This window comes from Boeremia exigua (genome assembly GCF_020726555.1).
Source record: "Boeremia exigua strain MPI-SDFR-AT-0100 chromosome Unknown C7974scaffold_16, whole genome shotgun sequence".
Lineage (NCBI taxonomy): Eukaryota > Fungi > Ascomycota > Dothideomycetes > Pleosporales > Didymellaceae > Boeremia > Boeremia exigua.
Window position 1 is genome coordinate 1,009,181 of NW_025763533.1, and position 27,575 is coordinate 1,036,755.

The following is a 27,575-nucleotide window of genomic DNA, read 5'->3' on the forward strand; positions in this document are numbered from 1 at the left end:
TTTGCGCGTCGACAAACCCCCTCTTTTTCGTGCCAACACAGACATAGAGCGTGATAATGGAGACTTCGAGGGCGCAGAAGGACATGGAATAAGGCAGGATAGGGTTTTCGCCGCACAAGGCATCAGACTTTCCGTTCTTACACAGATATCTGATATCTGGGGAACTTTTCAGGTGCACAGACTGACATGGGGGAGAATTCGAGCAGTTTGCGTGTCGCGTACGGGACTAAGACTCTGGGTTCCCGCTCCAGCGGACATGAATTGTTACTGCAAAGTTTTCAGGTAGATTGGTAGATCTGACGGAGTGGGAAATGGGTTTTTCAGTGAAGAAAGCAATAGCACTTCTCTTTCTTGTAGAGACGCAGGGGTGGCAGACTTTGGTCAAGGGTTGGAGTGCAGGCAGGACAGGACATGACATTTTGCCATCCAGATTTTCGTGCTGCATAATGCAGTGCGCAATTTCTTTCATTGGTACGCGAATACGGTTTGCCTTTGTTGCTGGGCGGACATGATCCAGTTCTGGGTTTTCGTGCCACATGGAGTTCAGTGATGTTAGTCTTGTTCAGATGCGTGCTTGCGATATTGTTCTCAGTGGCCGGGCACCCAGAACACGAGTTTAACGAACGCTTGTCAAATGTGGGATTGACTGGTGACACATTCTATTTCGTTAACCCGCAGACATGAGGTGCTTGTGATGATGTTTTAAGTAATCCGGTGGCCAGAATATGGCCGAGTCCACCCCAGGTTTCCATATCGTGGAATCCGGCTTTTTGTGTTGACACAGACATCGGACACTCTTCATGCGGTTTCTGGGTGGCTCAGCGGCCAGAATATGGGAAGGCGGCAGGTTTATTCTTTGCATAAGTGCGGATATGCGCTTCGTGGCTTTTTTTTCGACAGGCATGTGCGGATCTTGATCTCATTTTGTGGATAGAGTAGATAGAGGAGAGAAAGGAAGAGCATATATTGCCAGAGGATCTAGCAGTCTTCGGATCTTCCCACCAAAGACATAAAAAAACAGCTTGTCAGACAGAGCAGAGTAGAAGTAGGGGAACATAGACAGTATACCAATAACCGACTGCATATTTAGATAGTCCGAGCGACAGAACATGTTCCTGGTTGTTTCAACGTTTCTTGGAGCGTGATTAGTAGCTGGTCGTAGTGCTAGACCAAACATAAGGAGAGGAGGAAGCAACAGCGGACCATCTATGGATTTCATCGTGGTCTCAAAAGATTCGGAAAAGTATCAATTGGCAGGCGTCAGATCACAGGACCAACAGCGTACCACGCCAGTGCACATCAGATCAAATTCCTGCAAACTCCGGGACTTGCCTTCGAACGATCCGCAGAAGAGGTGAGAGAGCCTAAGTGACCCAGTTGTGGACGCAACGCCATGCGAGAGTTACTTGTCATTTTCAGGCATCTATCGAACTGCTCATAGTTCGTGGCTACACGAAGAGGCTTCCTTGAATTGTCTTACACTCATTGAGCAATGATGTGGCATACCAGTCTCCATTCTTGATATGCGTGCAGAGTTCTGAGAACAACAAGTCAGGTGGTGTTCATTTTTCGACGAGAGAAGCAGGCAGACATACATCTGTGATTTGGCATTTGGTAGCATTGGAAAGTCAGGGCAACACACGACATAAGGTTTAGCGGTGTCCATCCTTTCCGATGAGGTGAGCAGACGGACATGCACCATATCGTTTCATCTTTCAAAACCAACGATAGCGCCCATGAAAGAGGCGGACGGGCAGACTATAGATTACCAAGCGCAGTGTCCGGGAACAAACATACGGATGGCAGCACGAATATTTCAGCAAATTTGTTGCTCACTGGATTTTCGGAAGACGTTAGCGAAGATTGTCAACCACAACACATCGGATTACTTCTGCAATTGTTCAATGAAGACCTATGCGTCGGTACAATTGAGAAATCGTCGTTCAGTGGCCCAGGCACAGCGAGTTTACGCCATGATTTTGTCGTTATGTCAGTTCCGAACAGTGTGCAGGCAAAAGAATAGAGACACCTCTCCGTGATATCGGCATGTGAGGGATTCAGGACAGCGTATTGGAGACGTTTGTAGGAATTTCGAGCGACCCGCCATGTCCTCCACGATCGAGTATTTTGGAGGCGCAGAAAACGGAGGCCATGTGTACGGGTCTATGGTTTTGAGCGTGCAGCAACGGATCATTGTTTCAAGGACATCCTAACTTTGGCGTAATTAAGTTTCCTTCCAAGTGTCTGGTGTGTGCAGCCGTCAGGTATGTTGGGGTTTGGTGAGTCTAAGAATCAGAACATGGCAGCCGACGCATTTCGAACACCCGGACGCACAGGCAGACAGACATTTAGTGATAGGGAGAATATTTAAGATGCGCGGGCAGGCAGACATTGGGATAACGATGTATGGTTTGAGAAAAAGGTATGAGGAGATGACTTGTAGTGAAGAGCGACAAGGAGGCGCGCAGAGTGGTTTATATAGTCGCGGAAGGGTCCTGTTGGCGAATCAGGCGTGCTTGCTTCTGGTGACATGGGCAGACAGGTCGGGGCGTTTGCATTAGGCAGCACCATGAAAACCCTGGAAACACCTTTCGAAACTCCATAGATACATGTCCCCGATCTTTCGACCTGGATTAGATTCTTGCTCGTGCCGATAAATTTAGCTGATCATTGGCATTCGCGCGTGGAGTCTACACCAGAACAAAGTCCCCCGGTTCAGTTCCTGCCTCCTCGAAAGGCGCAAGGAGATTCTGATCCATCTTCCCTTCCAAAAAGCACTCTCCAACGAACGTGTACTCCCCACTGACGTCCGTATCGCGGAGGAGATACGGAACAGACCCTCCATACAGAATCACCACTACATCGCCGGACATAGTCCCCGCAGGGCATAACCCGGCCAGCCCGTTCGTTGCCTGGAAATAGCAGTCGTTGGCACATGGAAGCGACTCCGGGAGTCCAGTTTCTCCATAGTGCGCATACCAGTGCATGGCAGGATCTTGCGGCGCATGTGAGCCAGCATGAGGATCAGCGTGCCCTGACACGGTGCGGAATGCGCGCTTGGTGAGTTTGTTGAAGATGCGAGTGTATGCAACTGATATGTCGGTCGCAGAGTCGGAAGGAATACGGTATGGCCCGATACTAATCAGTCGTCCTAGACAGTGCCCTGACAGGGTCAAACGTGTGCGATCGTTGTCGTGGTAGGCAGGCTTTCGTAGTTTGGAGTCTCCCGTGACGTGGTACATGTCAGATAGACCGAGTGCTTCGTTGGCCCATTCTGTTGTGCCGTTGTGCCAGAGAGCCCATGTAGGATGACTGGCCGGAGGGTATTCATGAGGTCTCCCGGGTAAGCTAGTCGGACGGAAAGGCGTGTGTTCGGCTCCGAGAGCTCGCCAGGTACGCCCTTTGAGCGCATGTATGACTGAAAGAACACGGAGATCGTGCTCAATGTACCGCAAGGTAAAATCGATAAATGCTGCACTCACAGACTTGGAATAGTCAGGCACAATCAGCGGCGACATGCATGTCTCACTGAGCTCGCTGCAGAGACCGAAGAGTCCAAAGATATGGTCTCGGGGATCAGATGCCCTCAGGTCCAGGCCGCGGATGAACATAGTAAACAGATCAAGCCCTAGGCTCCATCTGTCGTGACGGGAACTAGAAATGACATCGACAGATGGATCCCCTGGGAGCTGATCCTCGACTTTCATGCTCGACCAAATGTAGGGCAGCACGATATGCTGCTTACCTGGCATTTCGAAGCCGTCCAATATGGTCCACAAGTTTGCTTTCTGTATGGTATCCCAGTCTAGGGTGCGTTGCCCATACATGAACGTGCGTTCTGCTGCGCGGACTGCCTCCTGAACTACCCATACCCTCCAAAACCAGGGCAGCGAGAGTAGCACAGTGACCTCAGCCACCGGTAGATTATGAACATCAACATTTGGAAGATGTCCTCTGGATGTCCCAAGCCGAAGCTCTTCGACCGTGGGCTGCTGGTAATGTGGGAACACACTGTTGACCACATCAATCGATCGCTCCACTTCTGGGTCGCCATCGCCAAGCCAGATTATGACGCGTTCAGCCTGACTATAGATAGTGCTCATGATACCGACTTGTTCTGACAGCTCCTGCTGGTCGGCTTGGTTGATGCATACTTGGTCAACCCACAACAGTCGGTTCGTGGTGGTGTGGCGCAACTGCAGGAGCGCTTGGAACAGGTTGTGCGATACATATGCAACACTTGTACTTCCCGCTTCATCAAGTACGTGGAGAAGTCCATTTGAGCTGCTGTCGGGCTCCCCCCAACAGTAGGACAGAGCCTCGTACGGAGGATCAGGTCCTTCTTCTTGACCCATTATACACGTCTTCAGTGCTACAACGATAGGATCACTCAGCTCGCCAGGACGGAGGTCCAGAAGGCGCGTGCTCTTCTTGTCGCCCTTGTCGAGCCCCTGATACTTGAAAACGGACTTGGACTTGTCGCTTGGTTGTAGTTGATGAGTACTGTATTCAATCTTCAATTTCGCTTTGCGTAAGAAGTTCGTCCATCCACTGAATTGAGCCCGGGGTATGAGCTGGATAACATCGTACGGCTTGATCGCGGTAGCATAGTTCCACAATTCGTCGTGTTCCTGAGTGCAATCCAAAACCGATCGCGACTCGGACCACGCCGGTATGCCAGCCGGGTTTCGATAGAAACATCTTCGTGGGATGTTGTTGCGTCCGCCATTGGTCTCTATGTTCAGCTCAAACCAGGTGTAGCCTCCGTGGCCAACCATACTCTGGTCGTCACAGAAGCCTTCTGTGGTCAGTGATGGCGGGGTATCTGCATAGGTTTAATCATACCTTGGTCCCGAGATGACAGCGTGACGGTTATTCTTTCTATCCTTGCGGCGTCTCCTGGAAGCTGCAGCTCCAGATAAGGCTTTGGAGCACAGCAGTTTGTCACCCTGACCTCATCCTGACGCTTTGTGTAGATGACAACGCCCATGCCTTGGCTTAGTACTGCGATTCAAAAGATGAGACTTCCGCGCGTGATGTGAGTTTAAATGAGAGGTATTTTTGTCATCTAGATCACAACGTATCTCCAGGCGTAAGCGCGGGGGCGGAACTGCTTTGGGAAGGAAGATTAAAGCACGGCCGCCACCAGCATGGTGAGCAGCGTTACCGTCGCAGACATGCCCAGTTGGAGTTGGCGATGGTCCATCGATAAGTCATCGGTTTGCGAATATGCGAATCGGGATCGATTGAGTGATTGAGGGTTGGATTTTGCGCGGATACCAACCTTGAAGGCAGGTTCTGCGTTGTGACCACAAAGTGAGCTCGGATCTGATCATGGCGCTTCCACGCGAAGCATGCTCCGACTGCTAAGTCAGGTACGAAGTAGACCAAATCAGTGTTTGGAATCATGATTCTGGTTCATCTCATTTTCAAACGCCCCCGCTCAGTCACGTGGATGCTCTGGCTGATGGCTGTTGATTGGTCAGCTCACGGGATACCTGCAAATTCACATCACGCTGGGTTGTCTCTTCCCCACAGTGTACAGCCATCGTCGCTGATCTATCAACATGTGCTTCTCTTACTTCTCCGTGTTCGCCGTGATCAACCTCTCTGTTTCAGTGTGCTATGCCGTTGTGCGAATGCGAAACTGCCCGTCATCAACACAAGATCTTCATATATGACAAGCTTGACGTCTACAATCATGTGTAACACACCGAGTCACACGTTCCGATCCGGCAGGCCACAAACAAGTTGATGCACGACTCATCAAAAGGTGCATAAGTACGCACATATGTGGAGCCTGATGCGGGCTGACTGCAGTCGCTCAGCCTCGTCGTCCAGTTTAAAAACATCTGTTGTTCGCTGCTCTTTCCCTTCTGAGGCTGATCATTGAATTTCCCCTTCTGACTTATCTCTCCTACAGATCAAAGCCAGTATGGCTGATCCTCTATCGATTGTTGCCAGTATCGTCGGCGTTGGTGTCGCAAGCGCTCAGCTGGCGAACAAAGTCTACGACTTCACTGACAAATATAAGAATGCGCCAGCTCAAATGCAGGATATTGCCTCGGAAATGTCGCACCTATCGAGCATCTTCAGTCTCCTAGCTAATGTTCTGAAGGAAGGCCAAGGGGCATACAAACCGCAAGTGTTGAAGGACGTAGGGTCCATCCTTGGTCGTGTGGAGAAGATCCAAGAGGAGATCCGGAAGTTGATGAAGAGAAACGGGGGCGTTCGGGCTCGAGTTAAGTGGGCAATGAGCTTTGGGAAAGTTTCGGAGCTCCTGGATCGCGTTGAAGCGCTCAAGTCATCATTGAGTGTTCTTCTGGATACCGCACTATTGGCTTTGGCTTGCCGAGAACCGAGAGCTGATGAACCCGAGTAAATTTCACCACCTTTGTATCTGCCCCAGCTAAATGTCTTAGGATCGAGCGATTAAAACACGTCATCGTGGCTGGCGTCAAGGAGATACGTCAATGCGTTGTCAGACTTCAAATGGCCAAACCAGCGATCATGTTCGAGCCTCCGAAATTGCTTGATGCCGCGCCAGCGTCGGACCCAATAGTTTCTCGTCTGAATAACCCTCTTACGGCTCTGTATCCATCGAATAGACACATAGAAGATGCAGCTGTGAGCACAGAAGCTGCAATGGAACCCAGCGACTCTCAATTCGAGACTGCATCTTGGCTTTATGGCATGATTCTGGCCAAAAGTGGAGGTTACGCAGAGTCTTTTTCTCATCAGGGAAATCCCCGGGAAGAGATACGACAGCCTCCTTCCTTGGGCAGCAATGACACAGTCTTTTCAGACGTCAGATTGCAAAAACAAGCTGCCGGCGAGTCACAGAGTTCGAAAGCGCCACCACCTCAGCGCCTGTATGAAATCTCTGTCTCAGCAGTTGCCCGTAGCCTGTTGGGAACCTGGACTTACCTCAATCCAACCTTGATCTTCGCCACAAGGGAGCTGACCGGAGACGAACAGTCAGCCGGTTGGCATCATGAAAATAGCTCCGATGAAGACAGTGACGTACCCTCACCGTTTTATAGAACGCACAGGCGAACCTTCACCTTTGAAGAGTACGATCGTGCGCTGGAAAAAGGACTTCTACATGACCCGTCGTTTCAAACCCAGGGCTCGCGACAAAGACGCCCGAACAGAGAGCATACTTCTCGACAGAGCCGGGAATCGGAGGGAAGAGACCGTTCTAGACGCTTTGACAACCACATTGGTAACTCTGATGACGAGTATACCGACGATTCGGAATGGGTGATCGAGGAGCCCATACGCCCACCATCAAGATCCAATCTTCGGCACCGAGTAGTTGCGCCACCGCCACTTCTCAAATCTCCAACAATGCCCACAGCAATGCCTCCCTCGCCACCACCTCTATCACCACCGCCACCGCCACTGTCAACAAAGGAGACCTTGTTGATGGAAAAGCTAGAAGCTCTCCTCTCAGGAAAAGCCGAAGAAGATGCAAGAAGAGACGCAGAAGCAAGAGCGTCTGCGGAGCTAGCCAAATTTGACCGTCTCGAGAGCTTATTGGTTGCACAACAAGAGGCACAGATCGCCAAAGAAAAGGCGAAGCTCGAGGCTACTTCGCTCGCCGAAAAGGCTGCTATCAACGCTAAGGAGAAGGCGGATGATATGTCGCTTGCTAAGCTGGAGGAGCTTGTTCGGCAGCAAAGGGATGAACAACTCAAGCGGGATATGGCAGCGGAGGCAGCTAAAAGGGCAGCACTCGAAGCTGCTGAGGCAGAAGTGCGTAAGGCCAGAGAAGAAAGCAAAGCAGCTGCTGAAGCAGCAAAATTGCGTCTTGATACCGCCGAATCGAGTAAAGAAGAGACCGAGAAGAAAGCACAAATCACTTACCAGGCTTACGAACAGGCCTTAGCCTTGGCCCGAGAAGCTTCTGAGGAAACCGAGCAAGAGCTACGTGAAGAAAGAATCATGCGTCAAAGAGCCGAAGATACCAACATGCCTCCTCCTTTACTTCAAGTCCTATACCACGAGTCTGATGAAGATACAAAGGTACCGCCAAGGTTGCGTGCCGCTGTCGCCCATCTTGTCGACCTGATGCACGGCAAAGCAGAGAAGAAGTGGTACGCAACCACCACTGGCCCATCACTCATCGATATCTCGGACGGGTATTTTGCGCGAAAGGTCTTGGACTCTGATATCAAGCCGAGCTCAAAAGAGTTGTGTCAAGCAGGAACCCAGCCACAGCCCGAGCCAGCAACGCTGGTCCAAGAATTGACAGCGCCCAAAAGGTACCATCTCGTATTTCCCGCAGGAGCTCGTCAAGCCTTGAGCGGACGCAAAGATCTTATCGCCGACTTACGAGAAGAGAATATCGAGGCACTGTTTGAGATGAACCCGAACACAAACAAGGGCGTCATGGTCCAGCTGGAGAACGCTCTGGCAGGTAGAGGCCCGCCCGCCAAAAGCCCGGCGAAGGCGGATTACAGCCGTGGCCGAGGCGACGTGTTTGTTCGTAGCTCTCTTCTGTGGCAGAGTCTACCGAAACATGGACAGAGCGAGCTCTATCACTCATTGTGCCAGATCGGCTGGAAACCCACGTATCTGCGCAGCTCCGGTACGCGCACTCCATCAAATCCACTGAGAGTTTGAGGAAATATACTGACTTTCTCAAGTGTCAGGACAGACTTGGTTCTACGGCGAGCGGCCTCTTCACGTTCGCTTCAATCGCCCTGATTACGTACCGCGTTTTGCCGAGTTCGACATGGACGATACTCATGCCTGCGTTATCCTGTGCAATGACATCGTCGATGAGGAGGCCCTTGAGCTGACCGGTGTAGACTATGAGTCATGTGAGATTGGGTACTGGATGCTAGATCCGACTCTGACCTATGTAGGGACGCCTGTATGCACGTCCGTTGACCTAGACTAACAGCGCCGCAGGATGACATTGAAGCTTTGGTAGCCATGTCCTTCGCACTCCGCGAAACGGGGCTGCGGCGAAGAGCCAGGCGAGCAATGAACCCTGCCACCTCTAATATACGTACCCTTGGCCGGTTGGGGCGAGCGGCTGTGTCGCCTGTGCCGGACTTCCCTGCTTTGTCAGCGATCAGTGAGTGCTCTACGTCGTCAAAGACATCTCTCGGGGCTCAGGCGAGCAGCGAAGATTACGAGTCCGCCGACTCGTCTTGATTTTGACGTTCGATTCGCTCGCTTGTTTGCTATATCCTAATGAATGTCGAATAGAGGGGCTAACAAGAGTGTACAATTTATCAACGCGCCTCTTACATCGCAATAACAAATTGGGGAATGTTACATGCTCACACTGCTCGTACTTACTTTTCGATGGTAGATTGTAGAAGATCCATATCCAACATCTGTCTCACCGCAGTCGCAAACTCTCAAGTCAAGTGGTTGTTCGAGCATGAATTAAATCGTGAATAAGTTGAACATGTTATTCGGACAAGTTGTGCGATTGGCCTAGCTCATCACATCGTGTTGACAGACTGAACGAGCCAGAGCCAGAGCCAATCCCAATCATATATCACATATCGTCTGCAACAAGGCGCACGGCAAGTTGATAGACATAAATCGGTACAGGATCGGTAGTTGTCAGGTCGTTGGTCTAAAGATATCGACCGCGCACGAGCCGCGCCCGACATCTCCAAGCCGACGGGTCGGAACTCCGCAAAACCTCACGCCTATAAACACGACATCGCAACCCCAAACACGCTCTCACAGCAGTTCCACAGCATCAATTGCAGCAATGTCATCCTTCCTCGCATCCTGGGTCCCCCAAGCCGAGGGCCTTCTGCCCAAATGGCTGCTCTTCGTACGTCCCCCATCGCACCACCCACGCGCCACTAACCACCCCAGATCTCCTTCGTCTCGACCCTGAACAGCATCCAAGCCTACTCCACCCTCGCCTACACCTCGCGCGTCTACAACCCGACCTCCAGCGACCCGCCCGTCAAGCAGCCGGCGCACGTCACCGGGCTCTCGAGCCGCACGTTCGGCACCTGGACGTTCCTGACCAGCGTGATCCGGTTCTACGCCGCGTACCACATCAACGAGCCCGCGTTCTACCAGCTGGCTATCTGGACGTATGTTGTGGCGTTTGCGCACTTTAGCAGCGAGTGGTTTGTGTTTGGCACGACGAGGTGGGGGAAGGCGCTTGCGGGGCCCGTGATTGTGAGTACGACGAGTTTGGTGTGGATGATTAGTCAGTGGGGGTATTACGTGCAGTAGGTGCGGGATGGTGGTTTGGGGAGGGCGCTGGTGTGTGGAGGAGGGGTGAGAATCTGTACATGTCGCGTGTTGATGTATATTGTAGCTTTGAGATAGCAAGTAATGTTTTGTCAGATCGCTCTGTACCTGTGAAGTCACGCTGGTCATGGGCACGGATCGCTCAGTCGAAATCTGTAGGGAAATGATCTGTAGAGGGCGTTGATTTCAGGGTGAGTTCGGACACAAGGGACCTGCCGAGATTTCTGTGCAACATGCAAGAACAGCTCAATGTGCCGCGTGTATGATGCTTCGTCCACTTGCAGCCTGTGTAAGCATCACAGGAACGCCATCAGCCACCAACGGTGCGACCTGGTCCGTCACATCACCACACCACACCGAACCATTCTGACTTTTGACCCGCCTCGGGGCGTTTTTGACCTCCGAGGACTTTCATTGATCGTAGCTGGAGAAACATACATGGCCCATTGGACTCCGGTTCCTTAACCCAGATGCGAAGTGACCATATCGAAAACCATCACGCTCAGCCCAACCTTCCTGCTTCCTTTTGCTCATCATAATCCGTTACTCCAACCGATGCATTTAGAACTTGGAGAACTGCTTGGCGGTCACATCCTTGCGGGGAAGGACGCGGAGGACGTTGAAGCGGACGGTCTTGGAGAGGGGCCTGCACTGGCCAACGATGACCTGGTCACCGGCCTCGACACGGAAAGCGGGGGAAACGTGCGCGGCGAGGTTCTTGTGGCGCTTCTCGTAACGGGAGTACTTGGGGATGAAGTGGAGGTATTCACGACGGATGATCAAGGTGCCTGCGTCCTGTCAGCGGTGTTTCCTGCTTGCGACATGCGGTTCCTCCTCGAAGCATGGTTCGCGTGTGCCGGGCAACGTACGGTGCATCTTGGTGGACATGACGGTACCGGTGAGGATACGGCCACGGATGGAGACCATGCCGGTGAAAGGGCACTTCTTGTCGATGTAGGTGCCGTCAATGGCGGTCTTGGGGGTGCGGAAACCCAGACCGACATCCTTGTGCCATCTCCTGGTGCGGGTGTTCTTGCGGGGACCTCCGACCTTGTGGTTCTGGAAGATGTGAGGCTATCGCAGCGCATTAGCATTCGAGTTCGGTGTGTTGTCGCGATACATCTGTCGTACCTGCTTCTGGTAAGCGCGCTCCGACTGGACACTGTGGAATTGTTAGCGATTGTTCGCTGCGGTGCAGGTGCGCGTGCGACGTACGTGAGCTCGGTAGCCATGGTTGCTGTCGTTGGGTTAGTTTGACGGTCGGTCTTCGTGAGGTTCGCTGCACTGTGAGGCACTTCGAATTTCGACAATCGCTTAGCCTTAGCGTGGATTGACCGCGCGGCGAATAGTCGCGCCGCGCCGGCGGACGGAGCCCGGCCAGCCAATGAGCCTCGGTCGGGCCACGCTTTGCAACTCGGGGTTCGCAATTCGGGAACCGCTGCTCAGCTTGACAGCTTTAAAGATTGCCGTCGCTGCCGTCGCTGCTGCTCGCCCATAGCAATCATGGACAGCCTGTTTGCACCCTTTGGCGTGCGCCTTGAGGCCAGCAACTCTCTCGTGCAGGTTGCCTTCTCTGCCTTCCTTCTTGTTGGCATTGTAGCTTTTGCAGCACCCCTCATCAGCACTGTCCGAGTTCTCTTGAGCTTGTTTGTCCTGTCTGGCCGACCTGTATGTGCCTCTGGCTACGAATATACATAGTCCTCATGCTCATCGTCTCTCACAGCTCACCGACTTCGGTCCTCGCGGCACCTGGGCCCTCATCACCGGTGCATCTGACGGCATTGGCAAGGAGTTTGCCCTTTCTCTCGCAGCCAAGGGCTACAACCTGATCCTCGTCTCCCGCACCCAGTCCAAGCTCGACACACTCTCCGCCGACATCTCCTCCAAATATGGACCCAAGACCTCTGTCAAGACACTGGCAATGGACTTTGCGCTGAACAAGGACGCCGACTACACCAAGCTGGCGAAGCTCGTCGAGGGACTTGACGTCTCTATCCTGATCAACAATGTCGGTCTGAGCCACAACATCCCCGTGCCTTTCAACGAGACACCCAAGCAGGAGATGAACGACATCATCGTCATCAACTGCATGGCTACCTTGAGGGTCACCCAGCTCATCACCCCTGGCATGCAGGAGCGCAAGCGCGGTCTTGTCCTCACCATGGCCTCGTTCGGCGGCTTTTTCCCCACCCCTCTCCTGGCAACATACTCCGGCAGCAAGGCGTTCTTGCAGCAGTGGTCTACTGCTCTCGGTTCTGAGCTGCAGCCCTACGGCGTGCATGTCCAGTGCGTGCAGTCTCACCTCATCACCACCGCCATGTCCAAGATCCGCAAGCCGTCAGCTCTTGTGCCCAACCCCAAGCAGTTCGTCAAGGCTGCGCTCGGCAAGATTGGCCGTTCAGGTGGCGCGCAGAATGTTGCTTTCACCAGCACACCCTACTGGAGCCATGGTCTGATGCAGTGGTTCTTGTCGAGGTTCCTTGGCGAGAGGTCGCACGTTGTCGTCAAAGTCAACCGCGGCATGCACGTCGACATCCGCAACCGTGCGTTGAGGAAGGCGGAGCGCGAAGCTAAGAAGCAGTAGGCTTCATCTACCCTTCGACTATTGTTTGTCACAAAGCAAGATTGAATTTAGCAAGGTGCGCGCGTGGTGGACGACCGAAACGGCCATGTCCATGATATGATATAAGTAAAGTGTAATACCATGAAAGCCTTTATATCCTGAACGCCTCGCTCTGTAAAACAATTCCGCCCGTCTCCTACTCTTTCCCTGCATTCTTCAGCTCAGTCCAGCTCCATTGCATCCTCAGTCCTGGATGGCCCGCATCCTCCTCGTCCACTGACTCGGCATCACTCAAGTCCTCTTCCACAGGTGCCTGTTTCTCTTCCTTTTCCAGTCTGACTTTGCTGACGTGTATGCAACCTTCCTCCAGCAGCCCGCCGTGGAGGTATGATGTGAGCGGGCATGACGCGGTGGTAGGCATCCTGAATCTAATAATAGTCAGCCTTGTCCGCTCATCAGGCTGCCCGTGAAGCTCACACAAAGCCGGGGCCTTCCATCAGGTTGATCATGACCGTCCCACCCGCAGCTGTAACAATCTTTCTCAACGACCTGGTGAGGCTCGTCTGTGCTTCGTGTTCCGCGATCCGGACGGTGTAGATATCTGCCGGGCGCGCGGGCATGTGCGGTATGAACATTGTTGAATAGAGTTCTGCGAGCGACCTTGTCTCGCCCAACGCCGTGCACCCGCTGTGAATATATCCTGTCAAACACCCCTTCACGTGCTCCCACCGCCAACCATCAAGGCGCACAGAGCCAGCCGCGACCAGCCCGCGGTCATCCCGCGACGACATGTCTCTTCGTCACCTCTTCCTCTTCGCGTAGAATCCCAGCCGTTTTGCAACGCGTCACAAACCTAGGATGCTGATCAACGCGCACCCGCCGCCCTGGGCCCGCCCGCCCGGTCACAGCACCTATGTATACACCACCACGCCCGCCTCCCCGTGACCCGCGCCGCACCAGCGCTCTCACACCACCCCCTGCACCGCCGTGGTGCGAACTGCATACTTCACCCAGGGCCGCCCTGTTGCAACAGCGCCCGTTGCGGCCTAGCACGCCCGCCGCTCGCGAATCGGCGCGCCCGCGTCGCGCTGGGATCCGCTGTGCGCCTTGGGCACTGCAGCGCGGAACCGGCGCGGAGCAGCGTCCCACAGAACCGGCCGTGGGCATGCAGGCAGAGGGATCGCGGCGGCGGCGCGCAAAAAGCAATGGGAAAACGACCGTGGCGGCGTTTGGCGACACAGGCGAGGTTGTGTGGCCGTTTCACGCGCTGGGTTGTGGTCTGTGTTTGTGTTTGTGTTTGGTCGGATTCGGGCCGTGGGGGTCGAGTCGCGATGCTGTGTCGTTGTGACGGGGGACTCGAGGTGCAGATGGACGGCGTTTGGGTCCGAGGCGTGGTTGTACAGGGCATGGATGTGGAATTTGTGCGAGGGCGCAGGAGCAAATAAACAATGCGATTCGTATTGAGGAATTAGCGGCGCTACGCGAGGCAGTGCTTGTGTGAGTGGGTATCCAGCAAGTGAGGGTGTGAGAGTGGTGACAATGTGCTTTCATTGCTATTGCTAATTGTGCTCTCTATGCAAGCTCCCGGCTGATGCACCGCTATGCGCGTACTCATTGCTGCGGACGTGTCTATGCAAACCGTTGCGTGTCTTAATCCAACGCCAGAACTGCAGCGCCCAAAATGCAACTGAACGATGCAGCTACGTAAAAGAGCCATGTTGATTGATGTCGCTGATCGGCAGCGTTCCGTCTGAGTCGCTAGTGTAGACCGTATCATGGGGTGATGAAGAGAGACTAGAAGTGCTACTGGATGATCGCTCAGTCGAACTGTCCTACAATTCGTCTTTTTGAACCTGGGCGACTTCCTCCCAAAGCTCGACAGCGCGCTCGGACTTCAGCTGTGCAATGTTAGTGTCCTGTGTATTTTGTGATTGCAGAATGGCGTACCTTGAGGAGATGCATGTCTAGATTCCCTTCTGCATTTGGCGAGTTGAACAGCAGTCGACCATCCTTAGGCTTTGCGCCTTCTGAATCTGCGCCGAATACCAGAGTCTTTGTGACGGCGGCGTTGAGGATCAGGCGGTGCGTGCCGTCTGCGCGGAGCACGAAGCGTGCCTTCTTGGGCTCGTCCTTGGTAACGTTGAGTTTGATGTTACCCACGCCACGTTCCTTCCACCCTCGTTCTTTGCCTTCGCCATCCATCGTGTAAAGCTTTGCGCGGCCGACCCACGCTGAGGTCTCATGCTCCTCGCCTGTTTCGGTAGCTATAATACGTGTTAGTGAAAGCTAGACTTGTCAAGTGCTGCGCCTTACGAGCTGTGCCAGACAGCGATTGACTGGGCCGCCCGCCTTCCTCTGGGTCTTTATCGGGATCGTCTTCGTCGTCTTCGTCGTCGGACTTGTCGTCATCCGTCTTATCGCCAGGAGCGCCGAATGCTCGCTCGGGCTTGGAGCTGAGCCCGGTGATCACTGTTGCGCCAGGTGTTGCGAATGAGCCCGAGCCTGATGGCTTCGAGGCAAACGAGCCGCCAAAAGGGCTGCTGGACGCACCACCAAAGACGCTGCTACCGCCGAAGCTTGATTTGGTGTTGTCCAGCGATCCAAAGAAACCATTCGTAGTGGGGGGTGCCGCCAGCGAAGATGTGGTAGCTGGTGAGGCGAAAGAGCTTAGCTTGGGGGCGCCACCAAACGGTGATCCTGCCTTGCTAGCAGCACCAAAGCCCCCAAACGGTGAGACGCTCGAGCTTGCCAGACTGCCAAACCCAGAAGCCTTGAACTTATCGTCCGAAGTTTGAGGCAGGGCTTCTTTGCCCTCTGAAGTCTTGGGTGGTGCAGGCTTCGCAGACATGGCGGCGAATGGCGATGCTGCAGATGTGTTTGCGAAACCGCTGCCAGCCGGTATGGATTTCGCGGGTTTGGCCTCTTCTTTGTCGCGTGCTCGCTTTGACTCGCGCTCGTCGCTCGCCTTTGTCGCTGTTTGACCGTTGGTAGGCAGATCCTTTGTGCTGTCCTCAACAGCCCCAGAGGCCTCAGTGTCATCGCGTGGGCGCTTATTTTTTGGGCTTGTGCCGACGCGCCCTTCAGTAACCGTGGAGCTCGTCGCATCCTTGTTTGGAGACGCCATCTCAGCGTCTGTCTCTTCAATCCTCGATACGGCGGTGGTTGCAGGCTTGAGAGCGCCACCTTCGAGGTCCTTCGTGAGGTCCCTAGATCGCTTGCGCACATGTCTCTCAGGCTTCTCGGAGGTCTTCTCCAGCCTCTCCTGCTTCTTGTCGGGCTGCTTTTCTCCTTCGTTGTCGTCATCCATGTCTTCCCGGCTGCGCTTCCTCCGTAGCCGTCCGCGCTCGCTATCTGATCCCGAGGCGCCGCGACTCCCTGGCTTCAAGCTGCCATTCGCAGCGTCGCTCGTTGTCTGCCCCAGGCCCAACATCGGGTTTGCCGTGGCATCGATGCTGGTCTTCTGAAACTTCTCGCGGACCGGCCTGCCCTCGCTGTCGCTGCTTTTGTCGCTGCGTGCCGGTGAGACTGCATCCTCGACGACCCGAGGCACCGTCTCGTGTTGCTCCGACGAGCTCATTGTGGCTGTGTCGCGTGTGGAAATATCTGGTGTGACGGTCGCCGCGGTGGGTTTATGGCAACGTGCCGTGCAGTCGCAGCACTGTTCAGCGGTCCTGGGTTGAGTGTGCTTCTTTGGCAGCCGGGATCAGGTGGGTGGCCCGGTTACGATGGTATTGAGCTGAACAAGGCGCAATGTCGTGACACAGTGCGGCGAAGCTTCGAGACAGGCACCTGACAGAGACCGGCCAATCTGCACTGTCAAGCAATCAGAAGCTACGTTTTTCGTGCAAGCCGCGCGCGCGTGCACTGCAGAGTCTGGCGTGTATAAGGTGGAGGGCTCGAGCTTGGTGAAGAGCCGTTGCCGCGGTGGATTCGGTCAATGCGCCGTCGACTATTTACTCAGATCTGCAGTCCAGTGCGCGTGCTATGAAACTTGTAATTACACGAGCCGGACAGACACGCGTGCATAGGGGGAACAGCAGGTGCGGCGCGTTGTGGTCGGCGACTGGGCGGACTGGTGCAGCGTGCAGAGTGTTGGCGCTTGGCTGGGGAGTGTGTTGTCGATTGACAAGTTCAATGAGGGGTCTAGATGACTTAGTTCACGGTTCGGGCGTCACCGCGACTGCACGTCTTCACCCAAGCGCAGCTAGCAGCTAGGCGAATGGACAAGTGACTCTATGGAAATGTTGATGGAATTTGAGGAAAACGCCTGCCCCCGTTCAGACCTGTTGGTCGACAACCCAAACGCCTGGTATAATACAGCATCCTTTACACGCTACCAACTCAGCTGATGAAGCAGATGCAGCCCAGCGCAATGTAGAAAACAAACAGAGGGTATACTGCGATGCCAACGCGGTTCCTGACCACCCCGGAGCCGCCCATGATGCTGACTCCTGCTGCTAACGACCATGCCACGAGAACGAGATAGACGGGTATCCTGACGATCATGGGAATGCCGACTGCACTGAGCAGCGCGGCGATGACGAGCGGGAACAGCGTGTAGCCGATGATCGAGATGGACTGGAAGAAGGCGCTGGAGCTTGGTTAGCAAGTGGCCACGGTAGAGCAGCGGCGTTGCACGTACATGTTCCCTCCCAGAAGTTTGATCTGCAGCGTCACGACAGCCTCGCCAATCCACACCATGGCGAAGATGCCCGAGAACACCAGGTCCTTCTGCTCGGCCTTTGCCCCACGCGACAGGAACAGACTGAGCAGCAGGCAGAAGATAAGAGGCCCCCACAGGTCCCAGTCACGTAGGCCCTCGCTCATGCCACTCTGCAGCAGCACGTCTGCATCTGGCCATCTGCCCGCAATGCCCCTGATGCCGCCGCCGAAGCCGTCTGCCTCACCGCGCTCAGCGGCGGCGATGCCTCCGCCCTGCTGCATCATGCCGCCGAGCAGATACTTGGGGTACAGCACCTGCTTCATCTTCTCCCAGATGGCCAGGAGATCGCGCGACAGCGTCTCCCATACCGTCTCGTCGATGGTGTTGGTCGGTGCGCGGCGGTCCTCGCCAGGGATGCTCGACGTCAGGTACTGCGCGTTCGAACCACCCGGCGCAATCCTGCCAGTGAGCGGAGCGCGGTCCGAGGTCCCCTGGAGCGGGTCATCGAGGTCATCGAGTGTTGCTGCGTGCCGTTAGCATGGTGTTGCAGTGCAGCATGCAGGTGCCTGGGCAGCAGACGCACCATCATCCGGGTCGATCAGGTCCCGCTCCACCGCGTCGTTGTCGTAGACGGCGTTGGAGGTCGAGGCACTCGGCATCATTGCCGCCATAGTAAAACCCTGCGAGAACGGGAAGCGGGATAATTCCTCAACAGGCACGTGGTTAGCTCGAATGTTGTTGTTGAAGATGCGCTTGTATCAAATTGATGCCACCTGGATCCAGCTGGCATAGGTTGCGGTACCAAACGCGGTTAGGGTTCCGCTTGCAGGGATCATTGGTCGCCTCTAGCGCGTGAAGGGCACCAGACGTTGCTCTTCACTACTTATGCCCGAATCATGCTTCCGCCGTTGGCCTCCGTCTCCGCGTTATCAGTGCGCGTTATATATCGTGTCTTACGCCGCCCGCCTTGAGGGAAGCTCCATCATCGCTCACCGCCCATCATGACCGACCCTGTTCTGAATGACATCTCCCACAGGCGCTTCAACCTGCTGCGAGGAAGCTGGATCCTGGTCTCGCCGCACCGCACGAAGCGTCCATGGCAGTAAGAATGACCGTAGTCGCTTTCTTGAATTGATCCTAAATTTCTCCAGAGGTGCGCAGGAAGAGCCGTCCAAGGTCACGCTTCCGGAGTACGACCCAAAGGTGTGTGCCACCCCGCCAACCAATCAATTTAATACTTTTGCTGACGTCGCCAGTGCTATCTGTGCCCCAGCAACACTCGCGCCAATGGCGAGAACAATCCAAAGTTCAAGAACACATTCGTGTTCGTAAATGATTTCAGCGCTGTCAAGGAAGAGCAGGAAGATTACCATCATGATTCGAACAGCAAATCTCTGGCTTCGCGACTGCTCCGTGCTGAATCTGTCACTGGAAAATGCTATGTTATCTGTTTTTCGCCAAACCACAGCCTTACCCTCGCAGACATGACTCCTGCCGAGATCATTCCTGTCATTGAGACCTGGACTAACATCTACACACTCCACTTGGACCCGAAGTCGCCACTTGCCAAGCTTGCCGCTACACGTTCGATCCCCGAACTGGATCAGGGCGAACTCGAGAGGCCGAACGCGCAGTATCGCTACATGCAAATCTTCGAGAACAAAGGCCAAGCAATGGGATGCTCGAATCCTCACCCACACGGTCAAGTCTGGGCGACGACATCACTTCCAGAGGAGCCTGCACTTGAGATCCAGCAGATGATCAAGTACCGCCAAGAACAGAACGGCTCGCACATGCTTAGCGACTATGCCGCACTTGAATCAGAGCAAAAGATTCGTACCGTTTTCGAGAATGAGAGTTTCTGGGCTGGCGTGCCGTACTGGGGTGTGTGGCCGTTCGAGATTCTGCTCACAGCCAAGCAACACAAGCGATCGCTGGTCGACTTCAACAAGGAAGAGCGTGCACAACTCGCAGAAGCCATTGCAGAAGTTACTCGTAGATACGATAACCTTTTCGAGACCCAGTTCCCGTATAGTAAGTTCAGCCAGATCCCCGCACACGAATCACGTGACTAACGTGACCACAGGCATGGGTATTCACCAGGCACCTCTTCAAGGTACAACCGAGGAGATCGAGTGCAGTCATTTCCATATCCACTTCTACCCTCCTCTCCTTCGCAGCGCGACAGTGCGGAAGTTCCAGGTTGGTTATGAGATGCTGGCTGAGCCTCAGCGCGACATTACACCTGAGCAGGCTGCCGACCGTCTGAGGGGCTGCGATGGCCCGCTGTACCGCAAGAGCCAAACTCCACACACCAATGGCATCAATGGCGTCAATGGTGTCAATGGAACTAATGGAGTGAACGGGGTGAACGGGGTGAACGGGGTAAACGGGGTGAATGGGGTGAATGGCCACCATTAAGCATCTTCGAACTTGTCGTCTTTGCAGATTTTGTTGGGGAAGGGCGTTAGGGTGTTGTTGCAGACAACATGGTCGTCGCGCCGAGCGAACACATGTCGCGTATATCAGGATTCGAGTTCGAAGTCCACCAAGATTGAAGGGGACAGCATTAGTATAAGCATTGCACGGAGCATGCACAGGCGTCAGAAGACATGGATCTTCTTTTCAGTAATACACGGTACATACATAACAATTTATAAACTCCCTGACACCATGAAGCTTGGAAGTGTCAGTTCGCATCTAATCGGAACCCAACATCTTCCTCATGTGTCTTCATCACTAGTCTGCTTAAGGAAAGGCCCACGTCATGCGCGCTGACGCGTGCCCCACCCGTCCGCTCCTGTTCTCGACCCCGCCTCATCCATCCCAAACACGTCTCAACACGAATTCTAAATACAACACCATCACCAACGTACGCAACAACAAGACCCAACCAAAGCTTCTATTCGTTAACCAGCAGCTACAGATACATCAAAATGCCTTCCGCAGCATACACCGAGGTTTACCAGAAGGTCAGCAAGATGGGCGAGAAGCTCAAGGCTGCTGGCAAGCAGGGCCCTAGCAACGACGAGCAGCTCAACGTAAGTTCGCCACAGTCGTCCAAGCATTATATGCCATGACTTGCAGAGCTACTTGCAGAGCTTTATTGACAACTACGCGCAGCTCTACGCCTACGCTAAGATCGCCGAGGGCAAGGACTTCAGCGCTGCCGAGAAGCCTGGCATGTTCAACCTCGCTGTACGTCGATAATCATTTCCTACTCCCGACATATATGTCAATCACAACGAGGCGATGCCCATCCTCCAGGCTTCCGATCGGCTGCCGAGATCACAACACATGCATTCAAGGAAGCACAAACGCTGACACCTCGCAGGGCAAGGCCAAGTACAACAAGTGGCAGGAGGCCGTCAACGCTGGCCTGAGCCAGAAGGACGCCGAGGACAAGTACATTGCGCTTGGCAACGAGCTGCTCAAGAAGCACGACAACTAGAGCGTTTCGCGAGATGTCGAGGATGCGGATATACCATGAGCTTGCATACATGAAGAAATGAAATATACGGCCGGTTTCGAGCAACCATCTTTGTCACGCTTGGCGTGTGAAGCAAACGGGTGCCTTGGCAACGGCTATATAAGCCTCGTGATGACACTCGATCCTTTCTCTCGCATGTTCTGCACCTCTCTCTGTTCGTCATAAATCGCATTCCGTCCAATGCATGTTTTGGAGACTTCTCGAAAATGGATGACTTTCGACCGATGTCTTCGTGCAAGAAGCCCGTCCACATCACCCATTCTGCATCTAGCCCTTGACATTTACATTGTCTTCGAAAACCCGAAAGTCCTACAGTACGATGGTATGTCTGTCGTTCCAGAATCTCCGAAAGCACGCTATGCACCCAAAATAATCATCGGACGCTGCTATGTTCTTCTGCCTTTCTCTAAAGTGTGCAGAAGCACCACTATGCTGTCCTGTTTGCACTTCTCAAAGTGCAATACCCAATACACATGACTCGCCGAAAGCGTGCGATACCTGCTATATGTTCTGTTGTGTGATATGGGGGCAGTACTGAAAATCCTCTTGTTGCGTTGGTCTCTTTCGCTGGCAGTGGCTTTGTTGCGCGAAAGTTTCTGACTACAAGCACATGTTTTTGCGGGGTTGCTGCTTTGGAGAGAAAATTAATATCTCAAGTGATGATGTGTGCTGCGATACTCCTTCTTAATCAGCTCTATGTGGGACTTCTGCCTTCCTGTTGGCGGCGGCGTTGGTGCGTGAAAGTACATGTGCAAGCGGCCGATATCTTTTACCGGCTCACCGCGTTTCCTGACATCTGCCGCGGCGTGGCCTCGTGGTCGTGAAAAGAAATCCGGCCAGCATGCTGTCTGCTTCAATACTTCTCTTCTCCGGCTGAGTCGGGTCTCAGGACTTCGAAATCAATGTTCTCTGGCTCTGTGCTCTGCCTACCAAATCAAGGTTTTCGTGAACGATGCCATGTGTAGTGCGCTTGCCGACTAAATACCAAAATTCAGTTGGGAATCATATTTTTTTGGACGACCTTGTGCTTCTTCGCACCTGAGTTGGGATAAAGTGATACCATGTTGTGGAACTCTTACATCACTGCACGCTGAAACTGGATATCTCGGTGCACAGTTTCTATCAAACTCAATGATCTTCAGAGTCTGACCTTCGTCCAAAACGCCCGTAAGCTCCCTTGATTACTTCTTGGGTGCATAGCATGTTCGACGTTGGCGCACCGATCATCCAGGCTGAACCCCTCTGCTTGCTCCGCTTTGACTTTCCACGTCTTTGCCAGCTGGATTGTCTTCTGAAGTCATGTGAACACCGCGTTCTCCTATTTGTTGATCCATGGTCTTCTGCAGATCGAAGTTCATGATCTTATTGTACAAGCTCTCATGATCTCCCTTATTAGAGGCAGCGTAACCCCTCATTTACGTCTTCGCACCTGCCTTTTGAACTGTGAATAACAGCCAGTCATGTGACTTGCCACGAGGTGGTAAAATGCAAACTTCGATAGCTGCCATGTAAGCCGACCCAACTGCCCGATTGTCTTACTATACCCTTTTGCCCGTGGAGTTGCCAGTGTTTTGGCAGCCTTCGCGTTTAGTAACGCAAAGACTGTGATTTCCAAAGCCCCAAAAGCTAAAGTGTATAGGCTGGGCAATAGTGAGGGACCTGGTAGTCCATTCATGCTCAGCAGTCCTGTCGCAAATCCGAGTGGAAGGAATACAATTGTCACATACGTAAACGGAAATTGATGCTTTATGAGCCAAGGAAGCTAAGATAATCTTGAATCGACGCTAATTGGCTTGGAAGGGATTCGCGGAACTTCTTGATCTCATTCTGTAGACGCTCACTGTCCCGAGCTTGTCTCGTAGTGAAGACTTCGAGCCTGCGTATGGTCGCACGATGTTTCTGCTAGTCTGCTTTCGTCCACCGTGGTTGCTGATTGCCTCGATTCTTTTCTCCCGTCCTTGTTGCCATTCCTGGATTCTCTCGTGTTTAGTAAACAGATTGTCTTCAATCACGTGAAGAATCTGGACAAGGTCTCTCCATCGCGATGCAGCAAAAAGATAATGATCTTCACTCGCCAGCTCTCGAAGCTTCTGCGCCTCTTGAATGCCTTCCTTGAACGGGTTGGGGCGTGAACTACCAGCATCCTCTTCACTCGAGCTAAGTGCCAGGATTCTGATCCTGTGAAAAATGCTCATACTGTGCGTCCAAATGCTGTCCAGCATCTTGCTGTAAATGAGAAGCTTCAGGACGCTGCGTTGCTGCCAAGGTCTTGTGATTGATTGTCTTGGAACTTCTCCGGAATAACGCATTTTCGGCCAGAGAGTGGTCTTCATGTTTTCCATTGTTTCCGCCAGGGCCTGCACGTTTTCGGCATACATATGCCTGAGTCACGTGTGGTACAAGAAAGTATTATTGTCCAGTGTCGTACCTGAAGGCTTAAATTGAAAGCGGTACACATGCCCAGGCACTGCGCAGATGAGTGCCGCAGGATACGTTTCAGAGTCAGGCCTTACTATTTTTCACCATACTCTTCGCAAAGCTTCTGAATACGGACCTGTTTTGCTTGGGATAGGTATAGCTTTCTTAAAGAGAGGATATGTTACTGCGGTGTTGTGGGACATACTTTCAGCCAGATGCGTTCTAACTGTTGAAGAGCTAATCTAAATTCAAGCAGTCGTATTGAAAGTCCACACGCGGATATTAATAATCGAATTGTTAATGGCAGGTATCAGAGTTAGCGGTCCAGATGGTGGCGGTGAGGCCTGATTTGTCGCCCGATCATATTTAAATGAGACCAAAGCGCTGGGGATTCCTCCCCACTATAGAGCCGTATCAGCCCAATGCTGATAACCCACTGCATCCAGGCACGTCCGAGTTGCCAACCACGTAACTGCACAGTAAAGAATAGAAGAGTGTCTTATTAGTGCAGCCTGCTTAAGTGGAGGCATTTAATTGTGATTCAGAAGCCTACTGGTTTGGCTAAAGAAGACTTCAATCCTTCAAGACTAGCAAAAGGCAACTTAGACGGTTCTAGATGCGGTCGTGTGAGGGACGGAGTAGTGAACGTGCATCGTTGGTGCGAAGTCACAAGCACCCTTGTCTAGTGTTTGTATCATAGCGGATATTATCACGTAGACGACTATAAAGTGGCCTTACGAACGCTAGAGTTAGGCCACCATGCTTTTTCTCAGCACCTCTTCCAACATGAAGCTTTCTTCTTCAGTACTGCTTACTTGCGGCACGCTCCTCCAAGCACTCTCGACCAATGCGGACCCTGTACTTGAGGTGACATCTCTCCAACACCCCGGAGCTTTGCACACCCTCAAAGACATTGAAAGAGTTCGATTGCACGTTGAAAAAGGGGATCAACCATGGGCAAGAGCCTATCAGCATCTGCAAGCTGGTTCTCTGGCTCAGCCTACGCGCAAACCCAATCCGCAGCAAATTGTCGTTAGAGGCCAGGGCAACGCTTTGCCGCAGAACTACGCGACATTGTATCGCGATATTCACTCAGCGTATCAACTTGCTTTGCGATACCAGATCAGCCAGGACGCTACGTACGGCGCTGCCGCCGCTGGAATCCTGGACGCCTGGGCGGCCACTCTGCAACGCCTTGATGGCTCCGCCGACAGATTCCTTGCAGCAGGAATATACGGTTACCAGTTCGCGAATGTCGGAGAACTTCTTGTTGACTTCCCTGGCTGGCCTAAAGCAAACCAGACGGCATTCGGTCAAATGCTGAACACCGTCTTCGCCACTGTAAGCCAGGACTTCCTCATCAATCATAATGGCGCGCCTGCCCACTACTACGCAAACTGGGACTTGTGTAATATTGCCGGTCTCATGGCAATTGGGATCTTCACAGACAATACAACCATGTTCAACTACGCCAGTGCATACTTCGCCAACGGACCAGCAGGCGGCGCCGTGTCGTTCGGCGCGCTGCCCTTCTTTTCGATCGCAAACTTGACGGAGGCCGGCTCGGGCAAATCTCTTATGCAAACCCAGGAAACAGGACGTGACCAGGGCCACACACTGCTAGATTTCGCGCTCCTCGCCGTCATCGGGCAGCAGGGCCTTAGCCAGGGCATCGATCTCTTCGGCCTGTATGGTAATCAAATCCTAGCCGGGTAAGTTCCCTACCTCCAACGGGTTCTTTCAGTCCCACTAACAGCACTAGATCAGAGTACGCCGCTAAGTACAACGTCGGTGAAGACGTTCCATATGTGCCGTACAAGACGTTTCAAGGTACCTTCTCAGTTATTTCAAATAATTCTCGTTCAGGAAATCGCCCTGGGTTCGAGGGTCTGTACGCGCATTACGCTACGACCAAGGGTCTAAACGCGAGCTGGACGGGAATGTACAGGGACCAAGTTAACTTGATGTTGCCCGATAATATTGAGGGTGGAGGCGGTGATTACGGGACAAGTTCAGGCGGATTTGATTCGTTAGGCCATGGAACATTAATGTATCGTCTCTAGGTAGAATTGTGGGAGACGTATATAAGTACCTAAATATATCTTAATATACTCAAATATTATACCTTGCCTTACTTTATTTTAGTACTAAGTATCTCTATTTCAAGGATTTAATCTTTAAAGATCTTTAACTTAAACTATAGAGTTAGGACGTGACTAGAAGGCACCCTTTGCTACTTAAAGTAACGCTAGGGACTAAGAAACAAGTTCTTTAGCACGCACGCAACAGTGTTATAATCTACTACTACGCATTTAATTATATTTAGCCTAGGATCTACTAGCACTTCTTTACCCGCTAGAATAAAGCCTTGCTATAGGTCTTCACCCATGTCTATTAGTTGGTCTCCCAATTCTTTGTAGTAAAGCTTCCGTACGTCTTCTACCGTCAAGATATTTAAGACTGCAAGATCCAAGCAGTCATCCAGTTAGAAGAGATCCTCTGCTTTGGCAATTGTAGCAGTGTCTTGTCCTGGTTCTCTGCGCGTTTGCGTCGACAGTTGTCACTGCCAGTGATGCCCACAAGTAGCCCATCCTATTGCTGATTGGATGCAGCTCCGTAGTACGTTCGATAGACGGTAAAGTCCCAAGGCTGTAGGTATTCGTTGAGGCTCACCTCGTCCACGTACTCACCATCAGGTATTTTGCGCAGGCCGTTCAAAAATTTAGTGTCAGGGGCGTTCCGTGGTCATGTTGACAGAGTGTAACATAACACGACTTACGTGCGTAGGCCGATTTTGTGAAATTTGTTGGAAAACGTGCGATTGTAAAAGGTTGGTTCGATAATCCACCGGGCTAAGTGCTGGTCCACAATCCCTATTATATAAGCATTGTCATTGGCCCGGAGTCCTCGGACGCTACACTCAATTAGCGTCTGCAAATATATCAATCCTGCCTAGTACTACCTTGGTAGATAATCTATGCACTATATGGCGACGTCGCTCTCAGCTAAGGCCATCATTGTCAAATGGTGGGACCTCGATGTTCGTTGGTTCATGCCATCCAACAAGAAACGCCGACTTGTTTGCAATCTGTCAAGCTGCCGAATGATGTCTTGGAAGAATGCAGACCACTCGATTCAGCACAGCTTAGCTATCGTACAAGGCTTCTTCCTGAACGTGCTTTTGTCTAGTGAGAATGACGTTAGCCAGGTCCACATGTCATAGTCATACCTAGGTAAGGTTTTGATACACTCATTCCCGACGAGTCAGCGTCCTTGAACAGCAATCGAATCCTTCTAAGGTTTCGGATCCATCCGAAGTCTAATTGACTATTGAAGTCGCCATGCAGCACCTAGGATAACCAAGAACTCTATCTCACCAAATCGAAAGCTTCATCACCATGCCAAACGGTACTCTCAGTCTATCAAACGATGGCATCCCGACGTTCTCGCCACCTTATCCAAGCGGCAAAAATGTATTTGAGGATATGAAATCTGTTTTGATTCAATATCGCGTCGCTGCATCTGACATACGCCATCTCATTCCCGATGTTCTGGAGATCGAAGACGAACCACTCATGACCTGTGTCTTCATTCATTATGGAACAAGTTCTGTTGGGTCATACGAGGAATATGTCCTACAGGCAGAGGTCACCTTCAGAGGCCAACAATACAACTACAACATCGCCCTTATCCTCGACAACGAGTCTGCAATCTTTGCAGGCCGAGAAGTTTTTGGATATCCAAAGGTTTTCGGCAAAGTGCATCTCCAAACAGCTACTGGAACGCGCTTGATTCAGGGGACGGTGGAACGACCCGTAGGAACGCCAATTGTGCAATTCGAGTTCGTGCCAGAAGCAAAGGTCGAAAGTCTCCCGAAATCGGACAGATGGCAATTGAACCTACGAAGCATTCCTTCTCCAGTGCCTGCGAAATCCGCGCCAATCAGGGAACTGGTGCCTATTTTCATGGAGATGCATGTCAAGTCTGCTTGGATTGGTAAAGGCAGCGTTCGCTTCATGTCTGGGTCTTTGTTACACCCTTGGGCTGATATGAAAATTCTGCGATATGAAGGAGCTTCCTTTACACAGATTTCACACGCAGAGCTACGTACGGGTAGCGAGGTTTTCCCGCTCTGAAGTAGTAACTACAGCCGCCTGGTCAAGACGCAAAGAAAAATGGGCAATACGTACAAACACGTG

General features: G+C 52.7%; 12 protein-coding genes across 12 annotated transcripts; 8 read left to right on the forward strand and 4 right to left on the reverse strand.

Moving 5' to 3' along the window:
• Positions 1 to 2,625: 2,625 nt before the first annotated feature.
• On the reverse strand, positions 2,626 to 5,076 carry C7974DRAFT_92174 (heterokaryon incompatibility protein-domain-containing protein). Its single transcript, XM_046147517.1, has 2 exons — positions 4,846 to 5,076; positions 2,626 to 4,798 (listed from the first exon to the last, which is right to left on the reverse strand). Exons 1-2 carry the CDS (start codon positions 4,988 to 4,990, stop codon positions 2,691 to 2,693), a joined length of 2,253 nt encoding a protein of 750 aa, XP_045991189.1. The 5' UTR covers positions 4,991 to 5,076; the 3' UTR covers positions 2,626 to 2,690.
• Positions 5,077 to 5,199: 123 nt separating this feature from the next.
• C7974DRAFT_92243 (uncharacterized protein) lies at positions 5,200 to 6,035 on the forward strand. The gene is made up of 2 exons (XM_046147518.1): positions 5,200 to 5,773; positions 5,924 to 6,035. The coding sequence occupies exon 1, from the start codon at positions 5,408 to 5,410 to the stop codon at positions 5,753 to 5,755; it is 348 nt and encodes a 115-aa protein (XP_045991190.1). The 5' UTR covers positions 5,200 to 5,407; the 3' UTR covers positions 5,756 to 5,773; positions 5,924 to 6,035.
• Positions 5,936 to 9,168, forward strand: C7974DRAFT_419056 (uncharacterized protein; the record flags this gene model as incomplete). Its single annotated transcript, XM_046144196.1, has 4 exons — positions 5,936 to 6,378; positions 6,423 to 8,593; positions 8,652 to 8,869; positions 8,920 to 9,168. The coding sequence occupies 4 exons, from the start codon at positions 5,936 to 5,938 to the stop codon at positions 9,166 to 9,168; spliced, it is 3,081 nt and encodes a 1,026-aa protein (XP_045991191.1).
• A 574-nt stretch (positions 9,169 to 9,742) lies between these two features.
• C7974DRAFT_323587 (ergosterol biosynthesis protein-like protein) lies at positions 9,743 to 10,224 on the forward strand (the record flags this gene model as incomplete). Its single annotated transcript, XM_046138911.1, has 2 exons — positions 9,743 to 9,808; positions 9,853 to 10,224. 2 exons carry the CDS (start codon positions 9,743 to 9,745, stop codon positions 10,222 to 10,224), a joined length of 438 nt encoding a protein of 145 aa, XP_045991192.1.
• A 579-nt stretch (positions 10,225 to 10,803) lies between these two features.
• C7974DRAFT_438298 (40S ribosomal protein-like protein S11) lies at positions 10,804 to 11,474 on the reverse strand (the record flags this gene model as incomplete). Its single annotated transcript, XM_046145249.1, has 4 exons — positions 10,804 to 11,030; positions 11,112 to 11,316; positions 11,374 to 11,404; positions 11,458 to 11,474. 4 exons carry the CDS (start codon positions 11,472 to 11,474, stop codon positions 10,804 to 10,806), a joined length of 480 nt encoding a protein of 159 aa, XP_045991193.1.
• Positions 11,475 to 11,664: 190 nt separating this feature from the next.
• C7974DRAFT_407153 (uncharacterized protein) lies at positions 11,665 to 12,948 on the forward strand. Its single transcript, XM_046143206.1, has 2 exons — positions 11,665 to 11,910; positions 11,966 to 12,948. The coding sequence occupies exons 1-2, from the start codon at positions 11,746 to 11,748 to the stop codon at positions 12,824 to 12,826; spliced, it is 1,026 nt and encodes a 341-aa protein (XP_045991194.1). The 5' UTR covers positions 11,665 to 11,745; the 3' UTR covers positions 12,827 to 12,948.
• A 1,477-nt stretch (positions 12,949 to 14,425) lies between these two features.
• On the reverse strand, positions 14,426 to 16,570 carry C7974DRAFT_92297 (uncharacterized protein). Its single transcript, XM_046147519.1, has 3 exons — positions 15,119 to 16,570; positions 14,753 to 15,069; positions 14,426 to 14,703 (listed from the first exon to the last, which is right to left on the reverse strand). The coding sequence occupies exons 1-3, from the start codon at positions 16,380 to 16,382 to the stop codon at positions 14,638 to 14,640; spliced, it is 1,647 nt and encodes a 548-aa protein (XP_045991195.1). The 5' UTR covers positions 16,383 to 16,570; the 3' UTR covers positions 14,426 to 14,637.
• Positions 16,571 to 16,963: 393 nt separating this feature from the next.
• C7974DRAFT_92333 (uncharacterized protein) lies at positions 16,964 to 18,259 on the reverse strand. The gene is made up of 3 exons (XM_046147521.1): positions 18,052 to 18,259; positions 17,448 to 17,991; positions 16,964 to 17,396 (listed from the first exon to the last, which is right to left on the reverse strand). The coding sequence occupies exons 1-3, from the start codon at positions 18,137 to 18,139 to the stop codon at positions 17,147 to 17,149; spliced, it is 882 nt and encodes a 293-aa protein (XP_045991196.1). The 5' UTR covers positions 18,140 to 18,259; the 3' UTR covers positions 16,964 to 17,146.
• On the forward strand, positions 18,237 to 19,975 carry C7974DRAFT_92329 (galactose-1-phosphate uridyl transferase). The gene is made up of 4 exons (XM_046147520.1): positions 18,237 to 18,570; positions 18,620 to 18,671; positions 18,725 to 19,502; positions 19,555 to 19,975. The coding sequence occupies exons 1-4, from the start codon at positions 18,470 to 18,472 to the stop codon at positions 19,887 to 19,889; spliced, it is 1,266 nt and encodes a 421-aa protein (XP_045991197.1). The 5' UTR covers positions 18,237 to 18,469; the 3' UTR covers positions 19,890 to 19,975.
• A 429-nt stretch (positions 19,976 to 20,404) lies between these two features.
• C7974DRAFT_323697 (acyl-CoA-binding protein) lies at positions 20,405 to 20,919 on the forward strand (the record flags this gene model as incomplete). Its single annotated transcript, XM_046138917.1, has 3 exons — positions 20,405 to 20,509; positions 20,592 to 20,666; positions 20,803 to 20,919. The coding sequence occupies 3 exons, from the start codon at positions 20,405 to 20,407 to the stop codon at positions 20,917 to 20,919; spliced, it is 297 nt and encodes a 98-aa protein (XP_045991198.1).
• A 3,243-nt stretch (positions 20,920 to 24,162) lies between these two features.
• On the forward strand, positions 24,163 to 25,439 carry C7974DRAFT_438304 (GPI anchored protein-like protein; the record flags this gene model as incomplete). The annotated part of the gene is made up of 2 exons (XM_046145250.1): positions 24,163 to 25,088; positions 25,139 to 25,439. 2 exons carry the CDS (start codon positions 24,163 to 24,165, stop codon positions 25,437 to 25,439), a joined length of 1,227 nt encoding a protein of 408 aa, XP_045991199.1.
• Positions 25,440 to 26,638: 1,199 nt separating this feature from the next.
• Positions 26,639 to 27,512, forward strand: C7974DRAFT_446105 (uncharacterized protein; the record flags this gene model as incomplete). Its single annotated transcript, XM_046145578.1, has 1 exon — positions 26,639 to 27,512. Exon 1 carries the CDS (start codon positions 26,775 to 26,777, stop codon positions 27,510 to 27,512), a length of 738 nt encoding a protein of 245 aa, XP_045991200.1. The 5' UTR covers positions 26,639 to 26,774.
• Positions 27,513 to 27,575: the final 63 nt, after the last annotated feature.